Genomic DNA, 20,543 nt, shown 5'->3' with positions numbered 1-20,543 from the left:
AACTTTTATTTATTATTTTGATTACACATATAGTTCATACTACTTTTATGGTTCTTTGCCCCAATCCCTTATTTTTTATGAGAATTTGATCTTTCAATTTGGCACTTAGCTGGGATTGCTATATATAAAAATAGTATTTAACACTTCTATCTGACACTTAGTATCTGACACTGTGTCAGACCCTGTTCTAAATGCTTTTCTTGTATTAACTCACTTAAGCCTCAAAGCTATGAAATAGGTATTATTATTACCCCCATTTTATAGACAAGAAGACTGAGACATAGGCAACTAAATAATTTGCCCAAGGATACACGGTTAAATTTTTTAAAAGACTGGAAGAAAATATACCAAGGTGGTTTCTTAGGGTATGAGGGTTAGAAAGGGTGAAATGACAAGATCTTGAACTAAGGAAAGTAGCAGCTGAGCTGGAACAGAGAGGACAGACTCTAGAACAGATTAAGATCAAATACTGGCAGGATTTGTGGACTGGTTGATTTATAGAGTTGAAAGAGATGGAGAAGAGTCTAAGAATACTCCAGCCTCTGACCTGGGTGATTGACTGGGTGGTCACGGTCACTAAGGTAAGGATAGAGAAGATGGAGCAACTTTGGGAGAGAAGATGATGTGCTCAGTTTTGACATGTTGAGCTTTATTGTTAAATATTCGAATATGTAACTTTTAAGCTCAAGAGAGAAGTCAGATCTGGGCTTGAGAATCTTCACACAGAGCTGGTAATTAAACCCAAAAGAGGCTGCCATAACCCAGGGAGAGTGTGGAAGCAGAAGAAAGCTGTGGGCCAAGGACAAAACTCTGAATAACCTTAACTTTATGGGATATTCAGGAGATACAATGGCTATTTAGATTTAACATTAAAATGAAAAGATAGGTATGAAATGCTAAAGGTATGAAAGGCATATATTTGCTTTTCAAGCTAGGTTTCATTTATGAAAGACAAGGTAGCATGGAAGTAGTACAGGGCAGTCAGACAAGTTTGGGTGCACTTTGCCACTTAGTAGCTCTGTGACTGCTGTCAAGTTACTACGTGACCATAAAATGTGAATGGTTAATACACTATTCATACTGATGTGTTAATTGAGTTAATTCACAAAAGCACTTATATGGCACAGTGCCTAGTATGTAACACAAACCCAATAAATATTCTATATTATCACTAATGAGTATACAGATCATAGAATTATTTTTCATTCCACTGTCATGCTTTGCCAGTTGAGAAAATGATCAGGAAGTTTGTTGGTTAGCAGAAATAAACTACAGCGGAATTAAAGAGTTGTTTGAAAAAGCCACCAAAATAATTCACAGACACTCAAGAACTGGTATTTTCCATGAATTTGTATGATATAGTACAAGAAAACAGGTAACAGCAGTTGGTTAAAAGAATTAGAAATGCTGGTTTATGACCTACAAGATGCATTAAAAAAATTTTGTTCTACTCTAAATGTTTAATAACTAGCCCCAGTGCTTGGTATAGAGCAAGCCATTATAAAATATGTTGCCTAGATGTAACAACGTGATTTTTAAAAAGAGAGGAGTGAGTTCTTATTTCTGCTATAAAATATTTCATTGTTGGAAGAATTATCACTCAAGCAAAGAAAAAAATGAAGTAGACACCCTACGTGTTGCGATTTGATATCTCTCGAGAGTTTGGCTACACAGCTCCTCTTCCGTCCGAATCTGCCACGTATTTCAAATTCCCAGCTTTAGATGTCGTTTTAAACCTTGGATCAAGGTTTAGAGTCCTCAAAGGGGCTCATTAAAATGAAAATATGTCACCTGTAAAAGAGCACTAACTTGGCTTCTGGCAGACACTGACACATTTATCAGCCTCGTTGTGTGAGTAGCTGCCTTCTGGAGACCTAGACCTCGGGAGCAGGAAGGGCAGTTTTTGAGCTCACAAGGTGGGGTCAGCCTTGGCCAGAGGTCAGGGCACCGCGGACCACCAACCTTACTGCAGCCAGGAGGCAGGCGAAGCTGCGGAGACCCGCCAGGTCAAAGACAGCCCTGGGATGTCCTGTGGTGGGGTGGGATGCCATTGTGCCTGGGTTTCTCTGTTCCTCATGCCTTTTCACCCGGTCCTTCCTAGAACCAGCTGGCTCATGTCAGAACGATTGCGGCCTGATGCGTGGTGCATAGTGGTGTTCATCGCTTCTTTTTTCATCAGTGCAACCTCTAGTTCTCCAGCACATGAGGGCTGGGGAAGTGGCCAAATAGAGTTAAAATCTGAAATATCTTTTTTGTTCTTTTCAGTTCAGGTAGTTTAAATTATATGTAATCTTTGAGCCGTGGGCTAATATGTATTATACAATTCTCGGTTTGTCTTTTCAAGGCACTTCGACTTATAAATACCAAGCTGGGGGCCCAGCCTGGGAAAACAAAACCGAGTTAAATCCACAGTCAGTACGTTCCTGCTCAGCGGCCCGGCCTTGGCTAGGCTGGAGCTGCAGCTTCCCCTCTGTCCCCGCCTCCCCGCTCTTCTGTCCCCGCCTCCCCGCTCTTCCTGCTCTCGCGGGTGTGATCCCTCGGGAGAAGACCCGCAAGCCCCCGGCACGTCGCGGGGCGCCGAGCCCGGGCCCTCACGTCCCGAGCGTCGGAAGGCGGAGCCTATGGCGGTGACGTCACGAGGCCCCGCCCTCGCCGCCCTGATATTATCGACGCCGTCCGCCATTTTGTCTCCAGAGTCTCGTTTGCAGTTGACAACGCTGGTTAAGGCGTCTCGGTCCGTAGGAAAGACCAGAGTCTATTGTCTGTGTTTGACTCCGTAGTTAGGTCCGAGGCCTTCCGGAGCTTTCCTGGGGCAGTTGGCAGAGGCCGCCGCGACCACCCCCGCCCCTCCCCTTCGTCCCCGGGAGGGACAGAGCTCGCGTCACGCCCCTCGGCGCTCGCCGCTCCTTTCTCTGTGGTTGCGTCCGCATCTCGCCCCCGGAATCAGACGGTACCCCATAGATGGCCAGCTTTTCCCCGAGGGTCAACGAGAAAGAGATCGGTGAGGAATGGGGCAGTGGGTGAGTGCGCGGGGGCTTCGGAAAGGCAGGGACTCCGCCGAGGGGGCTTCGGAGGAAACGTCTGAGTCTGAGGGAAGTAGGGTGAGCCCGGGCCAAGCCCTGGAGTGAACAAGAAGGAAGCGGCCCCAAGAGTGGGTGTCGCCGAGGGGTAAGTGGGATCATCATTGATGCAGCACCTACCTTGCCCTTGGCACCGAAGGTAGCAGTGCGCGACCATTAGGGTCGAGGGGAACCTGGGCGCCGAGTAGCGAGGGTCCCAGTGACTGTATGGCTCAGCGCGGACAGACACCCCTTGGGACCCCAATATCCTCGGAGGTTCGTGCGAGGCCATTATCCTGGGATTCTTGGCTCAGTGGCTGGGGCGCCGAGTGGACAGGGAGTGCTGGGCAAGTCTCAGGGACTCTGAAGTTTACGTTGCGAAAAGTAAACTAACGTGTGTTCTGAGCTGTAATGAAAAGAGGGGTTCTCGTGGACACCAACCACTCTTTAACGAGAAACGCGACCAAAGAGGTGCCATCAGCCTGGAAAAAGCAGTATTTTAAAAAATGCTATGGCGTTAAGGTAGTGGTTCAGGGGAGGAGACTCAGAATTATCTTTCTTACACATTAGAGCAGGGAGGAGCAGAGGGATTGGGTGGAGTAACAGAAGAAAAGCTGTTGTACTGAAGAGCAAACTGAAAAGGCTGTCTGAAAACTGGTTTAGTATCTAGACCTGCCTCGCTGAAGGCAGGATAAGAATAGATTTTAAAGGTTATGTGTTAAGACCTATCTACTCAGTGGCTCAGTTTAAAAGCATCTCACATTATTTAAGCCCTCTTAAGGTAAAATAGCTGGAACAACTTTTGAGGGAGCTGTGCGTGCTGTGCAGATATACTTAGTAAACTTCAAACTTAACAAGTCTTCATGATATACACCTTAAAAATATACAGTTTTTATTTTAAAAATAAAATAGATTTGGCATCCCCCCCAAAAAAAATAAATAAAAAACAACCCAACACAGAACTTATTGTGTTAATCAAATGAAAATTGGAGGTGGCTCCGGAGTAGAGAGGCTTTGCATTTCACCGTTCAGCTAAATGTGTGCCTTTACTAAGTACATGAAGGAGGTATTATTTGTAGAGGAAGGGAGAAGCTGAAGTAGCCAAAATGCCATCTATCCTGTATTGTGGGTGACTTTTATCTAGAGACAGCTATCTTAGAATTCTAGGTTTTAGTTCTCTTAGAGATAAGGTTGAATAGCAGGTTAGGAATGGACTTTAACCCTCGTTTTAATAACTATTTTAAACATACAGAGAAAATAAAATTCATGTCCTGAGGTAGAACACAGAACTCAAGTTTTTATTTTCAGTCCAGTGGGTTTTTTCCCACCTGCTACACAGTATCACAGATGAGCCATTTGCTTTTCGTTTATCTGTGTTTTTACTTCATCTTGTTGAACAATTTTGAAAACTTTCAGTCCTCTCTTCCAAGGGATAGAGCTTCTTAGCATTCCTGTGTAAGGTAGAGCTGTCTATCCACTAAATATCTTTTTTAATTAATTTAATTTTTTGGTATATTTTGTGCATATATGTTATTTCCTGGATATAATATAAAGTTACTAGATAAGTGCCAAATATCTAAAAGAACTTTGGCCTTTTCTAACCTTTTGTTTTTTTGAAGTATCATTTGAATACAAAGTTAAATAGTAATATTTCTGTAGCTTTGTATATATCAGTAAGGACTTACTTTTTCCCTTCTTTCTTAGGTATGTTTGAGTTCTCAAGTAGGTACTGAAAGAGGAGAGAGAATATTTCATGAATAATTAAAGAAGTCTGTGACAGGGAGTTACTGCCTTGAGCTAGTGCCCTGTTTCACAAGGCACTATCACGGATCCTCCCTTTCTCGTTATGAAATTGCAGGCAGGAATGTGAAGAAGGAGCTAAATCTGGTTTGCTTGGTTCAGCAGTGACTCAGATGATGTGTTACTACTGTATAGATAATAATATAGTGTATCTATGGCTGATTTCCTGTGGCAGGCAGCTTTTCCCTTATGCAGGGTCATTAAGTCATCTTAGGATACTAACATTAAACAGTTGCAGGTAATGTAATAAAAGTTTAACTTATAAAACATTTTTTTCAAAGCACTTTATTAAAAACCTGATGCTAATTTATAGTATTGTATCACTGAGTATTTAAATGAGTGCTTAAATCCATTTGATTAAAATGTGAAATCTTCACATTTGATGTACCTGTTAACAAGCAAAGAAACAGGTAATTTTTAATACAGGACTCGTAACTTTATTTGGCAGTTTTTTTTTTAATAGTGGCCCCATTTCTTGAATTTATATTCAAGAATAAATTAACTTATGGTCTTTGTTATTTGAACCAGTTTTTTAGTTGTTAATTTATTACCAACTACCCTTTATATAAGAGGAGTTTTGTGATTGTGGTCACGGTAAAAGAAGAAAATAACCCTGCCTTGTTATTAAAGATTTTGGATTCTGAAAGAAAATACAAAGTGATCCTAAAATACAGACTTAAAAAAAATGAGTTTTCTGTGGGAAAGTTAGTCTTGCTTATGTTTGCTCTAGGGGAGGTGAGTTTTAGTCTAATTTACTAGATGTTTTTGAAGTGGAATGCAAGGGCCAATCTATTTTTCAAGATAGAAATTTCATAAGTATACTCATCTAGTTTAACCAGGGGCTTTTCCTTTGTAAGATAATGCTTGCATTTTTCAGTTGAATTTTTAAAAGTTGTTTCTCTTATTTATGAACTTTGGTGGGGGTTTTTCCTTCTAAAATTTATAGATTTAAAAGATAAATGTGGTTAAACAAAAACTGAAGTTAAAAAAATAATTTAGGTAAGGGTCGAAAATTCAAAGGCCAAGCACATAAAACACTCTAGTGAAATGACCATAGAAGACTGGGCTTGAAGGAATGTAAGGAAACATGGAGCAGCAAGCCCTTTCAGAAATCATTTATATATTTAAAAAAAAAAAAAAATTCTGGTATAGGAGGGTCACTTGTTTGTAAATTTCATTATTAATAAAGTCATGTTAACTACCAGTGAAGTTAATGTCACCTATGCTGTATTGATACAAGTGAGGTGGGGATAGGTTGGGGGTTCTGCTGCTTTGATTAAGCCACACCTGAAGTATTGTGCTAGGTCTGGGTACCACTTTGATGAAGGCCATTACTAACGAGTTTATCTAGGAAAGTATGATGAAGGTGAAGATGGGAAATGGATTTGAAGCTGTGTAATCTAAGGAATGATTGAAAGGACTAGAGATTTTAGCCTGATGAAAAGATTTAGTTGATGATAATCTTGGCTGTCTTCTCGCTGTATGAATGTCATATGAGAGCAAGGATAGGCTAATCCTCTTAGGTCAGAATCAGGACTGATTGGGTGGAGTGGCAAGGAGGAATATTTTGAGTCATCAAAAGAAAATTTCTGATCATCTCAGCTGCACCAAATTAGAATGAGCCTTATTAGATATTCGTATTTATAAATATAGAAAAAATAGGTCCCAACGTTGTTTACTTTTTAAACCATAACTTATTTGTTAATGTATCAAAGAATTGGTCAGTGAAATATTTAAATCACTGAAGAATGGGAGCTTATACATGTGCTTTCATATTCGTTCAATAAATATTTCCTGAGCACCTGTCATATACCCATATACCAACAGCTAGATGCTACACTAGCTGTTGACGGAGCACATTGAGTTTGGAAGTGTCACTGAACAAGTACATTTTGGGATTTTGGGCATGTATCTGCTCTAGCAATAGGAGTATAAGTAGTTCTTATTTGAACTGCAATGTATAGAACATATGGAAGTTTAGTTGTTGGAAAGTTTAAGCCAAAAATATAAAAATGCACTGTAGAGATGACCAGACAACTGACCACAAAATAGATAATAAGGAAAATAAACTCGACAATAACTTAGAACTAAAAAGGAAGAATAGCAAAATTTGAAACTAAGACCAACCTAAGACAGCAACAGCATTGATGATACATTGATAAAGACCCCTTCCCAAAATTTAGGAAATTCAGCTGAGTTTGCACGCACACATGTACAGTAAGAGCTTATTGATCATGCTTGTTAAACACAGAAGTGCTTGTTTACACTGTTACTATATCACCTTTTATTATGAATGCTAAATATAAGTACTCTAAATTAAAAACATGGAATTGTCCATTGTTTGTTTGCCCTTTAGGAAGTACTCAATGGAGTTGAGTAAATCCCAAAGTAATATGGAAGCAGTCTCAAATTTATTGTTTGTTATGTATGATATCCTGTATTTTTATTTTTCCTTTTAGTGAGATCACGTACTATAGGTGAACTTTTAGCTCCAGCAGCTCCTTTTGACAAGAAATGTGGTCGTGAAAATTGGACTGTTGCTTTTGCTCCAGATGGTTCGTACTTTGCTTGGTCCCAAGGACATCGTACAGTAAAGCTTGTTCCGTGGTCCCAGTGCCTTAAAAACTTGTAAGGCTCTTTTCTTTTTTGTATTTTGTGTCTGTTTGTAGAATTTCCTGTTTTTTTTCTGTGTGGAGTAATGAAAAGATTTTGGTATTTAAGTTTTTTCTTTGTAGACTGTTGTAAATAATGTTTTATCATAAGCTGAATATATTTATTGGAAAATTTGTGGGAAGAATTGTCTGATCTTACATGTGTAGGACATTTTCTCAGATACTTTTGTGTCTTTAAGTGTTTCTGTGTATTAAAAGGCAGATTAATTGTGCCTTGGTGTAGTATATACATTGTGTTGTGCCAGGTCAGGTGACCTTTGTTATGTGACACTTTCGGATTTCACATTTTATTAGATAACAGTGGTGCATAGATCATGTGATTACTTTTTATGTACTTAACAATCTTCCGCTTGGGTTTAATTGAGTTTGAGTATTTGTTGAAAGTTTTTCTAAAATGTTTCATACTAAATTTAATCTTTCCATGTTTTTTGTGTCTAGTTGACCTATGTGGTTGTATTTATTAATTAATGTCCTTATTTACATATTGTTTTAGGTCTAGAAACTACTGATTATTGTGTGTTTTTTTTTTTAAAGGTAATTTTCTGTTGTCAGCTTCACAATATCTTAAGTTCTTGGTTTTGTTCTTTTGCTTGTTAATACTTTAGGTTAATTAAAGGAGTCCTAATTGATATACTGGTTTTGAGGAAAAATTTGAAACAATTAAGTTATAAATTACTTTACTGTTGAACTTATCTTTTTTTCAGCCACTGAGAATTTCTTTTGATCTGAATTTATTCAGTCATGTCCTCATAGCTAATAACTTTCCCCCTTCCCATTTATAGAATTCTATTGTTACTTAATATCACTATAATGATATCGAGGTTGTTTTAGCAAACATTTATCATTTCGTATTCATAGGAGTAGTAATAACTAGATCTCAATCTGACCTTTCTTCCCCACCCCCAGTCTCTTGCATGGCACCAAGAATGTCACCAATTCAAGCAGTTTGAGATTGTCGAGACAAAATAGTGATGGTGCTCAGAAAAATAAGCCTCGTGAACATATTATAGACTGTGGTGATATAGTCTGGAGCCTTGCTTTTGGATCCTCAGTTCCAGAAAAACAGAGTCGCTGTGTAAATATAGAATGGCATCGATTCAGATTTGGACAAGATCAACTACTCCTTGCCACAGGGTTAAACAATGGACGTATCAAAATATGGGATGTATATACAGGTATGGAATCACAGTCCTAAAAGCAAACTTGATAGTTTTATGATGTAGGGTATTGATCATAGGCAGTAGGATATATGGTTTGAGGATTTTAACTTCCTAAAGAGCAAGAATTGGTGCTGTGAATGTGTCTTTATAATTGGCCTGAATAGCATCTTTATGGTTTTAATTTAGGTTAATAGAGTTCACACTGCTTGATCACTTTTCAAAGAATATTACAGCATTTCTAAAGAATGTTTAGTTAATTTTCACTTTCAACTAGTAATTTAGTTTTATAACTCAAATAGCAAAGTGTTTTCTTAGATAGTTTTCAGTGACTGATATCTTACAGGTTTCAAGGTAAATCTGGTTTTCAACAATCATCTAACCTTTGGAAGGTTTTAGTGACATTTTTTCTAAAGTTTAACCAAATGGGATTAGAAGTTACATTCTTTGGGCAATTAAAAGTAAATGTGTTGCTCACTACCTAAAACAGTTTTTGATAGTGGCTGATAGTTTGTAGTAAAAAATTTGAAGAATTTTTTTAAATGAGCATTAAAACAATATGTATATCAGTACACAGCAAATTATACTAACATTAAGTGGAGATAATGAGTCATTAAGTTTCATTGGATTCTTGAAAAAATTTAAGGTAAGCACATAGATTTTTATAAAAACAAAACTCTTACAGTATTAGATGAATAGAGTATATTTTTTTCACTGAGATTATGTTTGAAAATTTAAGTTGATGTGTGTGGGATAACATGCATCTTTTGAGGAGTTTGACATTCATTAGTAATCCAGGGCCAAGGAAAAATTTGATTTTATATTTTAAAAACAAACTGTACAAAGATTTAGAAATGATAATGTAGGTTTTCTTGATACTAAATTAACTTGATCCCGGAGTTTGTGTACATTTCAGGAATTCCCTTTTAACTTTTTCTAATATATATAGCTTTGCTATCCTGGAAATAATTCATTTTAAAACAATGTAAATAGTGAATCTTTAAAGGTAATAGTAAAAGCACTACTAAGTCATTTTACACTTGGTAAGCTAAGGGAGTGCCCAAGCATTTCTACTCATTATTTCTTTTTAAATGGTGAGGAAAACTTTTATAAAATAGAAACGGATAAAATTATTAACATTGTCTTATTTTCCCCTTCCATTGCATTTAGGAAAACTCCTCCTTAACTTGGTAGATCATACTGAAGTGGTCAGAGATTTAACTTTTGCTCCAGATGGGAGCTTGATCCTAGTGTCAGCTTCAAGAGACAAAACTCTGAGAGTGTGGGACCTGAAAGATGATGGTATGTTTTTTTGTTTTTACTCAAGCTGTGAAAAAGAATTAGTTTTTTAATATTACTACTGAGAGGTATTGGGTTTATCTACGGCATTAGATTTTAAAAGTGGCATATGATCAAAGTTTCTTGTTCTCTGCTTAGTCCTTTAGTCCCTTTCCCAGTGTAGAGCAAACAAAAACCATAAATGTGACCCAGAATAGGAGCCAGCAGTTACTCTAAGTAAACAATCTGATATTATTCTGAAAGTAACCACACAGATCTGTATCAACTATTCGAAGACAAAATCTGGATCCGTTTTAGGGTTGTATGTGAACTGGTCTGTGTTTATTTCCTTAGGAAGGGTTATTAACCTCAGTTAACCTCTGCTTAGTGAAAAATTTAAGTAGACCTTGAAGCACAAACATATCAGATATAACTTAGTGATCTAATAAAATTTAGATTAAATATGATTTAGAAACCAGAATTTGTAACATGTAAATGTTAGTAAGCACAATAAGTTAGATAGGTTAAGTAAGAAATTATCTTATAAAAAAAGAAAAGATTTGTCCTCTAATACTATAAAAGTATATCAGTGTCAAATACTCGGCTTTTTCAGAAACTTTGATGATTGAGATGTTTAACAAAGTTTTGGAGAGTCTACCTTGTTTGAGAGGACCAAAGATAATTATTTCTTCTCCTTTTTAGCCTCTAATGAAAGAGTTTACAGTTTTAATTAAAACTTTACATTTAAATAAGATCTGGTAGTTGTCTAACGACCTCAGGCTGGAAGTTGTCAGGCTTGCTTAAGGGTAAGGTAGCTTAAACTGAATATAGTAGGAAGCAGACCCCTCAGATTTGGAGACTTGTTCCAGCCGATGGATAACAACCATTGCTTAATAAAATAATATGTTTATTTCTAAACCATAAGGTACCTCTTCTGCATTTTATCAATTCTTTGTTTGCTCAGCTGTTGAGTGAAGTGACCCCAACAGTTAAAATAGTTTTGATGATTAAATTTTTATCTCTTTCTGCAGATCAAATAGTGCTTTCTTTCTCAACGTATTTTCAGTTAAGAATATAGACTCAGTAAAATGTAAGCTACAAGAGAATAGGGACTTTGTCTTATTCACAGATGTATCCTCACTGCCTGGAATGTAGTAGGCAGTCAGTAAGTATCTGTAAAACTAAAGAGTTAAAGTATTCTTAGCTGTAACTCTGTGTTTCAGGTATAATGCATAGGGGCCTTGGAGTGGAATTTAGGTTATCAAAAAAAGAAGGTTGAAAAGGCATTTTGAAGGCAGTTATCAAGTCTCAACCTTTCAGTGGTCCAGTTCCTTCATTTGTAGAATAAAGGAATTAACTAAAAGAATTTTCTATAAATGAAGAGTCAGCAGACATTTTCTTAAAGGGCCAAATGGCAAATGTTTTAGGCTTATGGGCCATGATATCTCCGCCATAGTTACTCTACTCTGCCATTGGAGCACAGCATAAACAAATGAGCATGATTCTGTTTCAATAAAACTTCATTTACAAAAATGAGCAACTAATGTGTATTGCCAGCCCCTCTTATAGGTAAATCATTGCCACTATAGAAGTTTGTGATTCTATGATTTTGCCATTTTTGAATGATCCTCATTTGAAGTGAATTCTAGGATTAACACAGGTATTTCTTTTTGTTCAGGAAACATGATGAAAGTATTGAGGGGCCATCAGAACTGGGTATACAGCTGTGTATTTTCTCCTGACTCTTCCATGCTGTGTTCAGTGGGAGCCAATAAAGCAGTATGTGTCAAAGTTCTTGTACATTCATTGTGAAGTGGATTATAATAATATGTGCATAATCATTTTAAATCTAAGTAACCTATTAAGTTTGTGCTCGGTGTCATGAATATCTTAAATGTTTTATTTCGTGATGGGGGAGAATTTGCATGAGGGAAATTAAATACAGTTATTGATTGTAAAGTGAGAAATTGGATTGCTTTTAGTTAGAGATAATATTCATAAAATAAGGGGTATGTCAAATTTATTTTTTCTAAAATCTAGGAAAGTTTATGTGCTATAGAAGAGATCTAGTCCAAATGTTAAGACATTCCCTTGCTAATAATTGTCTTCTTTGTTGTTCTATTTTTTTTTTTTTTTGTCCAGTTTGCTGTTTAAAAAGTTTTGAGTCCCAGCTGGTCCTGGACATTTAACTGAAAAAAAGTAACTTAAAAGCCTAATAAGAATAAAAATAGCACTCATGTATGTCCTAGAGTGAATTATAGAAGAAATTTGATAGGTCTGTTTTGTGCTAACAGGCATAGCATACCTGTAGACAGATTAAGTATAAAGACTCAAGAGGGTTATGTTTATTGATCTCTTTTAGTTGTCTACCAGCTCTGAGTTACTATAGTTAAGGAGGTCTTATTAGCTTCAGATATTTATGAAAATGGTTGAAGTCCAAATACATATGATAATCACAATACACTTTGAAATAATGGGGGTTTTGGGGGGGTGGGAGGCTGGTTAAAATGCATTTTATCTAGCCAGAAGTGTGTTAAAATGATAGTTGCAAATATTAGAAATATAGAAAAAAATATACAGTTCTTTAAAAATCATAAGAAGAGCAAAGCTAGATGTTGACATTGCTATTTTAGGCTGTGTGTTTTCCATATGCTTCTTGCTTTCCCTGTCACAGGTGGTGGCAGCAATATTGGTGTGATTGAGGTTATGCTGGCACCACTCGCACACAGGCGCACAATGGTGTTAGCTGGGCAGAAAGAGTGGCATCTCTGGCTACCGGGCTGGGGGCGACCTTTACCATAGGATGAAGTAACCTTGCATTCGGCTGCAAGGTGTACTGTACGTACACAGGTGCTGGTCGATGTCCACTTTCTGCTTTTCTTTCTTTCTTTTTTCTTTTTTAAAATAATTTCCCCCACAGTGAAACCCACTGACTCCTCCAAGTAAATTGATCTTCCAGTGGGACGGAATTGGGAGTCTGACATGTGAAACCAATTTAATGTAATGCGATTGGCTTTCAGATGGTTTCTCTGTACTGTTTTTTGGAATTCTTTGAGATGCTAGAGATTCCTTATGTGTGATCCAATTTAAGATTTGTATTTATTTTTCTTTGGAAGTAATGTATTGTGTCTGTGCAGAAAAAAATGTAGCCAAAAGGATTGCTTTATCCCAAGAGGAGGAGAGATTGCCTTACTAGGATTGTTATAAACCTCCAACTCACATTTAATAACAGACTGCAGTAAACATTAGAATCCTATTTAGAGATATTCTGCACAGTCTAACCACTGATTTTAAAATCTAAAATTACATGTGAACTTGTACTACAGTAATTTAAATGTTTTATACTTAAAATGACTAATGATGTGGTCAGTTTGGGGAAAATGAGATTAGCAAATCTTGATTCACAGAAATGTTAATTGTATTGTTTTCATAAATTAGCATTTTCATTGTGTAATGTGGTTTAACATCCTTGTTGTTTGCCAAAGAAATTTCATTTGGCTGTGAAAATTCTCTTTGCTTGCAGTATCTGTTTCTCTTCCTAGGCTCACGTTGGTGACCCAAGCCTTTTGTAAACAAGTGATTATCTCAAAGGGAGATGCCAATGGAGTAACAATTTGTTAACCTTACATTTTCTGTCTGTATATTTTTTAAAAATTTGGTAGTTTCTGGAAAAATAAAAGAAGGGGGTTTGTAGTACTTAACTCTATTTATTTCTGTATATTTTAGTTAATTAGTTTTTGGAATAAATGGATGTCAGTATAACTTTGTGGTTAAATTGCACTGCCTTTTTAATGTTTAGGCTTATTTTTTAATTAACATTTAACAGAAATTTGAAATAGAATTTGCATGTCTACCTTAATTAACTTTAAGACAGATTTTAATCTATGACACTGAGCATATTCTTTTAATTATTCGTAATTTATCATGTTTAATTTAATATAATCTGAATTAAATTTAGCAGTTTTAGTATAAGATGTGCCATTATGTCCTGTGTGTGTCTGAATGAAGCTATAACATTTGCCTTTTTATTTCAGGTTTTCCTTTGGAATATGGATAAATATACTATGATACAGAAACTAGAGGGACATCACCATGATGTTGTAGCTTGTGACTTTTCTCCTGATGGAGCATTACTGGCTACTGCATCTTATGATACGCGAGTGTATATCTGGGATCCACATACTGGAGACATTCTGATGGAATTTGGGTGGGTACAGCATGATTTTAATCTGTAATTCATCTCTGGCTGTCAGAATAGCTTTTAAGAAATTACATGAATGATTAGGATCGCTGACATATGAAACCTAAAATTGCAGTCTATTGTAATTTAAAATTTCAATATTATTTAAGCCCTTCAATAATGCAAAGCTTTAGATATAAATTCTAAAAATAAATTTAGCTCTCTTGATACAGGTCTTATTGAATAGTACATGATTCTTTAGAAGTGGTAATTATATTTAGAGTTTTATGTTGGGGAAAAATAGTTAAAACTAAAATTGGACTTAATTTTAGTGTCTTAAACCACATTGTAAAAGAGAGATCAGTAATCCTTTTCAAGTCCCTTTGATTTAAGTTGGATATATCACCTTTTAAGTCTTAGTTGTGTTCATTAAAGCCACTTTAAATATTACTCAAAGACAGATGTACTTTGTTCCTGGGTTGTTTTGTTTCTTGAAGTGACTCATTTCCACAGAAAATGTGTGTTTTGATCTCAGGCACCTGTTTCCCCCACCTACTCCAATATTTGCTGGAGGGGCAAATGACCGATGGGTACGATCCGTATCTTTTAGTCATGATGGACTGCATATTGCAAGCCTTGCTGATGATAAGTAAGTATGTGAATTATAGCTTGACCTATTCATTATTGTCTTTTAAAAATTTCCTTTCATCCTTTTACTTCATGAAAATATTCTTAAGACTAAAAAAAAAAGGCTTTCTGCAGTTTGGTTTTTAATGTTTCTTTTTCTAGAGAAGACCTTGGGAGATGTTGGTGTGTCTTAAAGAATATTGACCTGAACAGTACCCATATAAACTAAAGATAATGCATGTGCCTATCTCTGTGTTCCTTGTTTGTTAGCTAGTTTAGGCAGACTGGTAGATTTTTAGCTTTTAGTTTAGCTCACAGATTTTTTTTTTTTTTCGGTAATATCTTACAAAGGCTGAAGCAGAAGGACATTGTCAAAGTGAAATAGTAAAAGGAGTAATTTGTATCTACTGCAGTTGAGACTATAAAATGAAATATCACATGAGTGAGATATGTTGCTTATTGGTAAGAAGCAGAAACTAGATATAGCCATTCCATTTTCACATGCTTTTATCATACAACATGGATGGATTTCACATTAAGAAATTTGGTCACATTAATTCAGAAAGCAACATTATCATCTTTCCAGAATGTTAGCAAACATACAAGAAGAATTCTTTTTTATTTGCCAGCAATCATTCTTTTCTGGTGTGCTGAGATGGATTCTGAATGTCAGTTTTTTGCCATTCCTGGACACACTCTACCTAGGTGAAAAGGCTTTATGAATGTCTTGGAAAGAACAAAACAGATCAGCTATGATTGGGTTGTAAGTGTAAGAAAATAAGGAGAAAGCTTTCATTTGTGAGTGTTATAGATCTGAACTGGAAAGAGAAGGCAGACATGCATTATAGTCTCTGTAAGTGTGAGTTGATCCAAATTATCAAATGATGTAGACTATAAAATACTTTATAAGCAAGTTATAGTAATTTCTTGCTGCAGTGATTTGTGTGCGTATATATTTTATGACTCAGAACACAGTGGCATTTATTTCTCAATTTTAAAAGTTGCTTTTACCTTAAATTTCCTACTAGATACTTAACAATTTATTTCCTTTTCAGAATGGTGAGGTTCTGGAGAATTGATGAGGATTATCCAGTACAAGTTGCACCTTTGAGCAATGGTCTTTGCTGTGCCTTTTCTACTGATGGCAGTGTTTTAGCTGCTGGGTAAATCGATTTATCTTTTTTTTTTTCTTTTCTTAAAAGAGACAATTTAAGGTGGTTTTTGGTCAACGCAGCCAATATTTAATGTCAGTAAATCTTTCATGAGGGCTTTTTATAATACTGTTAGTTTGTCATAGAGGAGATCATTGGTTAGGTCACTTTGATTAGGTTTTAATGTGCATTTTGTTACTAATACACAGCCTTGGATGATAGTTGTTTGAGCTGTAGGATGTTGAAATATATGTACTTGGGTAACTGAGCTTGTGAATTTTTTTGTTTCTGTTTAGGACACATGATGGAAGTGTGTATTTTTGGGCCACTCCAAGGCAAATCCCTAGCCTTCAACATTTATGTCGCATGTCAATCCGGAGAGTGATGTCCACCCAAGAAGTCCAGGAGCTACCAATTCCTTCTAAAGTGTTGGAGTTTCTCTCCTATCGTATTTAGAGGACTCTGCCTTCCCTAGTAGTAGGGACTGACAATACCTTTTACATAAACCTCAAGCTTTATTGACTTTAAGTATCTGTTTTTCAAGGTTTAGAAGATTTATTTAATTTGATGCATTCTTGTAGTGCATTTTGATCAGTTGGGCTTTTAAATGTTATTTATAGATTGTAGAAGTATTTCTGAACATATGTACATTTTTTTTCTAAAATTTAACTGTGAAAACATATATACTTGTACATATTTAGATCTAAGCTGCTATGTGTTGGATGGACCCATTTGCTTTCCTAAGTTTTAGTTCCAACATGTATATATTGCTTCACTAGAGCCCCAATATGTATCTTTGCTATAAAGTGGAAGGAATTTTTTTTTATTCTGGGACACTGAGTTTAGAATGGTAAATATTGATTCAAGAAAGCTGAATTGCCTCCTATAAAATATGCGTTTGATTGGAGGGAGGTTGGCCAGACAATTGACCTGCAGATAAAACAGTTTTCGTTTAGGGAAAGGATTATGTTTTCCTTAGGAATGGCTTCTGAGAGGTAGAGTTTGAATGTGACATTATTAAATTAAAACAGAGCCAGGATATAACTAGAAAAAGGATGTCTTCCTGCCCACCCCCCTTTTCTTCGAACTATTGTTACAAGCCTTAATTTTGGAAAGCAGCTTGCTACTTTAACCCTTTAGTATAAAGTATTATAAATTTTAGGCAATTTGAAAACCCATCTACTGTATTATTGCTAAATATTTTGTTTGTATTAAGGGACAATTATTTTAAGACCATGGTTTTTTGCTTGGGCGCTTTTTTTTTTCTTTTTTCTTTTTTTTAACATATACCCTATGTTTCTGCAGGGGATAGTATTGGTGACTTGCCAAAGAAGCAATACAGTATACCTGCTTTTGCCTTCTGTTATTTATCTTACCTGCAGATAATAAGAATGTATACGTTATGTAAAATACTCGATTATATATTTTTGTTGAGTTTTTTAATTAAAGACTTGTAGAAAAACACTGTCTTCTGCAGAAGTTTCTTAAATATGTTGGAAGGTTTAATACTTTTTGTCTGTCTCCATTGTAAGGTTGTTGGAGCACCACAAGCAAATTAAGCAAGAAAGGGAATGAAGAAATAGAACAAGTATAGGGCACTACTTTAGCGTTGGTACTTCATGATTTCAGCTTTTACATTGACTTGTTCTAGGAAAACTGTTGCAATAGTGCTTGCTTTAAAAACTCTAGAACAAAGGAAAATAACTAATGAGCAAAAGAAAAATAAGATCTTTTAGAAGAACTAATAGGCTTATGGTAAATCTATCTGGTTAAAGTAGCCATAAGAAAAATCTAGTGATGTGGGCCTTTGTGTAGGCAAAAAAAAAGCAAAACTTTTATTAGCCATGTGTGCTCTGGGAGACTTGATGGTTTTCACTAAGAAATTATTTGGAAATTCTTAAAGTTGGTTCTGTTGATGGTACATAGGTGTAGGGTATAAATATGAAAGCCAGTGGAAAATTTGCCAAAGTTACTTACTGTGAATCGCCTATATTTTATAAAAAGAAGCAAAAAAGCACCTTATCTTTAAATCTGGTTTGATCTTTTTTTTCCAATTTGTAGTATATCTGCTTTGTAATGTTAAAATAAGATGTATTAGTTATTCACACTGTTAAATTATTTACTCTCCAACCAATTTATCTGGCCAAGTAACAGTAGCATTTTTGGATGATACATTCTCTGAGAAGGCCAGAATTGCTTGCTACCTCTTCCAGTGAAAACCATAGTTCCAAGATGAAAGGAAGATTGCGAATATGAGTGAAGTAGAAACACACTTATATTTTCCATTTGTCTCTTGTGAAGAAGGTAATAATAGGATGGTAATACCTTAGCCTGAGTGAGCAAAAGCAAGAGAAGTAGGGAAGAAGTGATTGGATTATTAACAAAAGTCAGATTCTAGCTACATGATTTAAAAATGATAGTGCTTCGCTCGGATGGGTCCAGAAATGCTTCTGGAAGTAATACCATGATGGCTGCCCAAGGAAAACCCCAAGTTCAGTTCAAACTTGAATTGATTGGTGATGGCGAGACTGGAAAAACTACATTTGTGAAACGTCATCTGGTGAATTTGAGAAGTAGTATGTATCTACCTTGAGTGTCAAGGTCCACCACTTTGTGTTTCACACCAACAGAAGACCTGTCAAGTTCAATGTATGGGACACAGCTGGTCAGGAGAAATTCGGTGGATTAAGAGATAGCTATTACATACAAGCCCAGTGTACATTACAATGTTTGATATAACTTCGAGAGTTACAAGAATGTGCCTATTTGGCATAGAGATCTGGTACAAATATCCCCATTGTGCTGTTTGGCAGCAAAGTGGATATTAAGGACAAGAAAGTTAAGGCAAAATCAGTTTTCCACCGAAAGAAGACTTCAGTATTAGACATTTCTGCCAAAAGTAACTACAACTTTGAAAAGCCCTTTCTTTGGCTTGCTAGAAAACTATTTGGAGACCCTAACTTGGAGTTAGTTGCCATGCCTGCTCTTTTCCTACCAGAGATTGTCATGAACCCAAACTTATTAAGCAGCACAATATGAGCATGATCTAGAGGTCATTCAGACAACTGCTCTGCTGGATAAGGATGACAGCCTGTGAGAGTGAAGCTGGAGCCCAGTGTCAGAAGTCTAGTTATATAGGTAACTGTCCTGTGATGTCAGTGGTGCAGCATGTTTGCCACTTATTATGTAGCTAAGCAGAACATGTGCTTAGTCTTTGGGGTGCTGAAGAAGATGAATGGGCTTCAAAGTGAACGTGGCAGTTAAAAAAATACCTTCATATTTTGGACCCGCATATTTAGTTGTTTTGGAACGCAGTTTCTTTACTGAGTTTCAAATAAGACTGCTAAGGTCACCACGGTATTCAGTGGTGAAATCTTGTTTGTTATTGTCGTTCCCATTCCTTTTTGTTTAGAATCAGAATAAAGTTGTATTTCAAATATCTGAAAAAAATGCTGCTTCCTGTCTTCTAGTCTGCCACGAGTATGTCATTCGTAGAACTGGCAGGAGATCGTTTCTGTTCAGATTTGATTTCCTCGTTTAGTACCCCATTAGTGTATGTGCAAACATAGGAAAATGACACACACTCAGCAGCCAAGCTATCTTTTCACAATTTCAACGGACTTTAAATCCTGTAAGTTGATCTTAGGTTGGCAAATTTTAAATTTATGATCCTTGAAATGCCCTGCCTGCTTGTTTTTGAGGCAAAGTTGGATTCAACTGGTTTGCACAGCCCTCAGGACAGCAAGACCAAAAATGGCTAGACTACACCAGAGCATGCTTAGTGGCTGATGTATGCAGGGGACTTGGCTGTCGGCCAGCCTGCACAGGGATAAGAAAATAAAAGTATGAGAAGGAAAACATTGTCTCACAAACCAAACACCATAGAGACAGTGAATCCAACCTAAAGTTTAATCAGAGTGAAGGTTTGTGGGTGATAAACATTTTGTCAAAGTAATTCTGACCAGGTTCTGGCCTAAGAATGCATTTCAACTATAAGTATATATCTTAAACATAATATCGTAGAGTTATAAATGGATTTGCTATTATATGTCCATTTCAAAACCATAGGTAAAGCATCAGTTAGAGTACACTGGTTTTTGTTTTTTTAAGTTCTCTCCCCTCAGAAGTAACAACTGTTGGTAGTGAACAATAAAGTGCAACTTGGAGAAACGGTCATTGTAACCTTGGCTTATGTTTATGGTAAGATGTTTGGGAGGAATGAAGATTAGTACACAATCTCAACCTGCCCTTTGCTCTGTAAAACTTGCCTTTAGCCGAAAGCAAAGCATTTGGTCTGGATCAAGTGTAAAGTGACTTGTTTCATTACAGGTGGTTAGGTAGCTTTGTGTGTTTGTGGTTTGGTATTTATACAGATTTAACAGTTGAATCAGGAAAAAAAAAAAAAGAATGAGGCCAGGATTGAGGAAAGAAGCGATTTAATTCAATTTAGATTAACCCCAGCATTAATTTCCCTAATAGAGACTACAACTATGATTATCCTTGTGGTTTCTCTTTTAGAATAATGTCCAGGAACTTTTTTCACCTGTAATGCTGTAATTAGAAGTTGCTCTTCTAATGTGAAAATAAACCCTAGACTTTGTTGAGGATAAACTATAATA

The 20,543-nt window shown here is 36.3% G+C and overlaps 1 protein-coding gene and 1 pseudogene across 1 annotated transcript; both read left to right on the top strand.

Moving 5' to 3' along the window:
* Positions 1–2,664: 2,664 nt before the first annotated feature.
* WSB1 (WD repeat and SOCS box containing 1) lies at positions 2,665–17,388 on the top strand. The gene is made up of 9 exons (XM_011360004.2): positions 2,665–3,001; positions 7,319–7,487; positions 8,438–8,706; positions 9,859–9,990; positions 11,645–11,745; positions 14,001–14,173; positions 14,682–14,795; positions 15,829–15,936; positions 16,221–17,388. The coding sequence occupies exons 1-9, from the start codon at positions 2,962–2,964 to the stop codon at positions 16,378–16,380; spliced, it is 1,266 nt and encodes a 421-aa protein (XP_011358306.1). The 5' UTR covers positions 2,665–2,961; the 3' UTR covers positions 16,381–17,388.
* A 177-nt stretch (positions 17,389–17,565) lies between these two features.
* LOC105291938 lies at positions 17,566–20,095 on the top strand (annotated as a pseudogene).
* The last annotated feature ends 448 nt before the right edge of the window (positions 20,096–20,543 follow it).

This window comes from Pteropus vampyrus, unplaced genomic scaffold (assembly GCF_000151845.1).
Source record: "Pteropus vampyrus isolate Shadow unplaced genomic scaffold, Pvam_2.0 Scaffold50, whole genome shotgun sequence".
NCBI lineage: Eukaryota > Metazoa > Chordata > Mammalia > Chiroptera > Pteropodidae > Pteropus > Pteropus vampyrus.
This window is presented reverse-complemented; position numbering and strand designations above follow the sequence as displayed.

Bases quoted from the DNA above. Each gene is read 5' to 3' on its own strand.
- WSB1 (XM_011360004.2), top strand. From the start codon at position 2,962: ATGGCCAGCTTTTCCCCGAGGGTCAACGAGAAAGAGATCG. The intron at 11,746-14,000 runs GTATGTGTCAAA...TTTTTATTTCAG, and splicing joins CAGTGGGAGCCAATAAAGCA to GTTTTCCTTTGGAATATGGA. The intron at 14,796-15,828 runs GTAAGTATGTGA...TTTCCTTTTCAG, and splicing joins GCAAGCCTTGCTGATGATAA to AATGGTGAGGTTCTGGAGAA.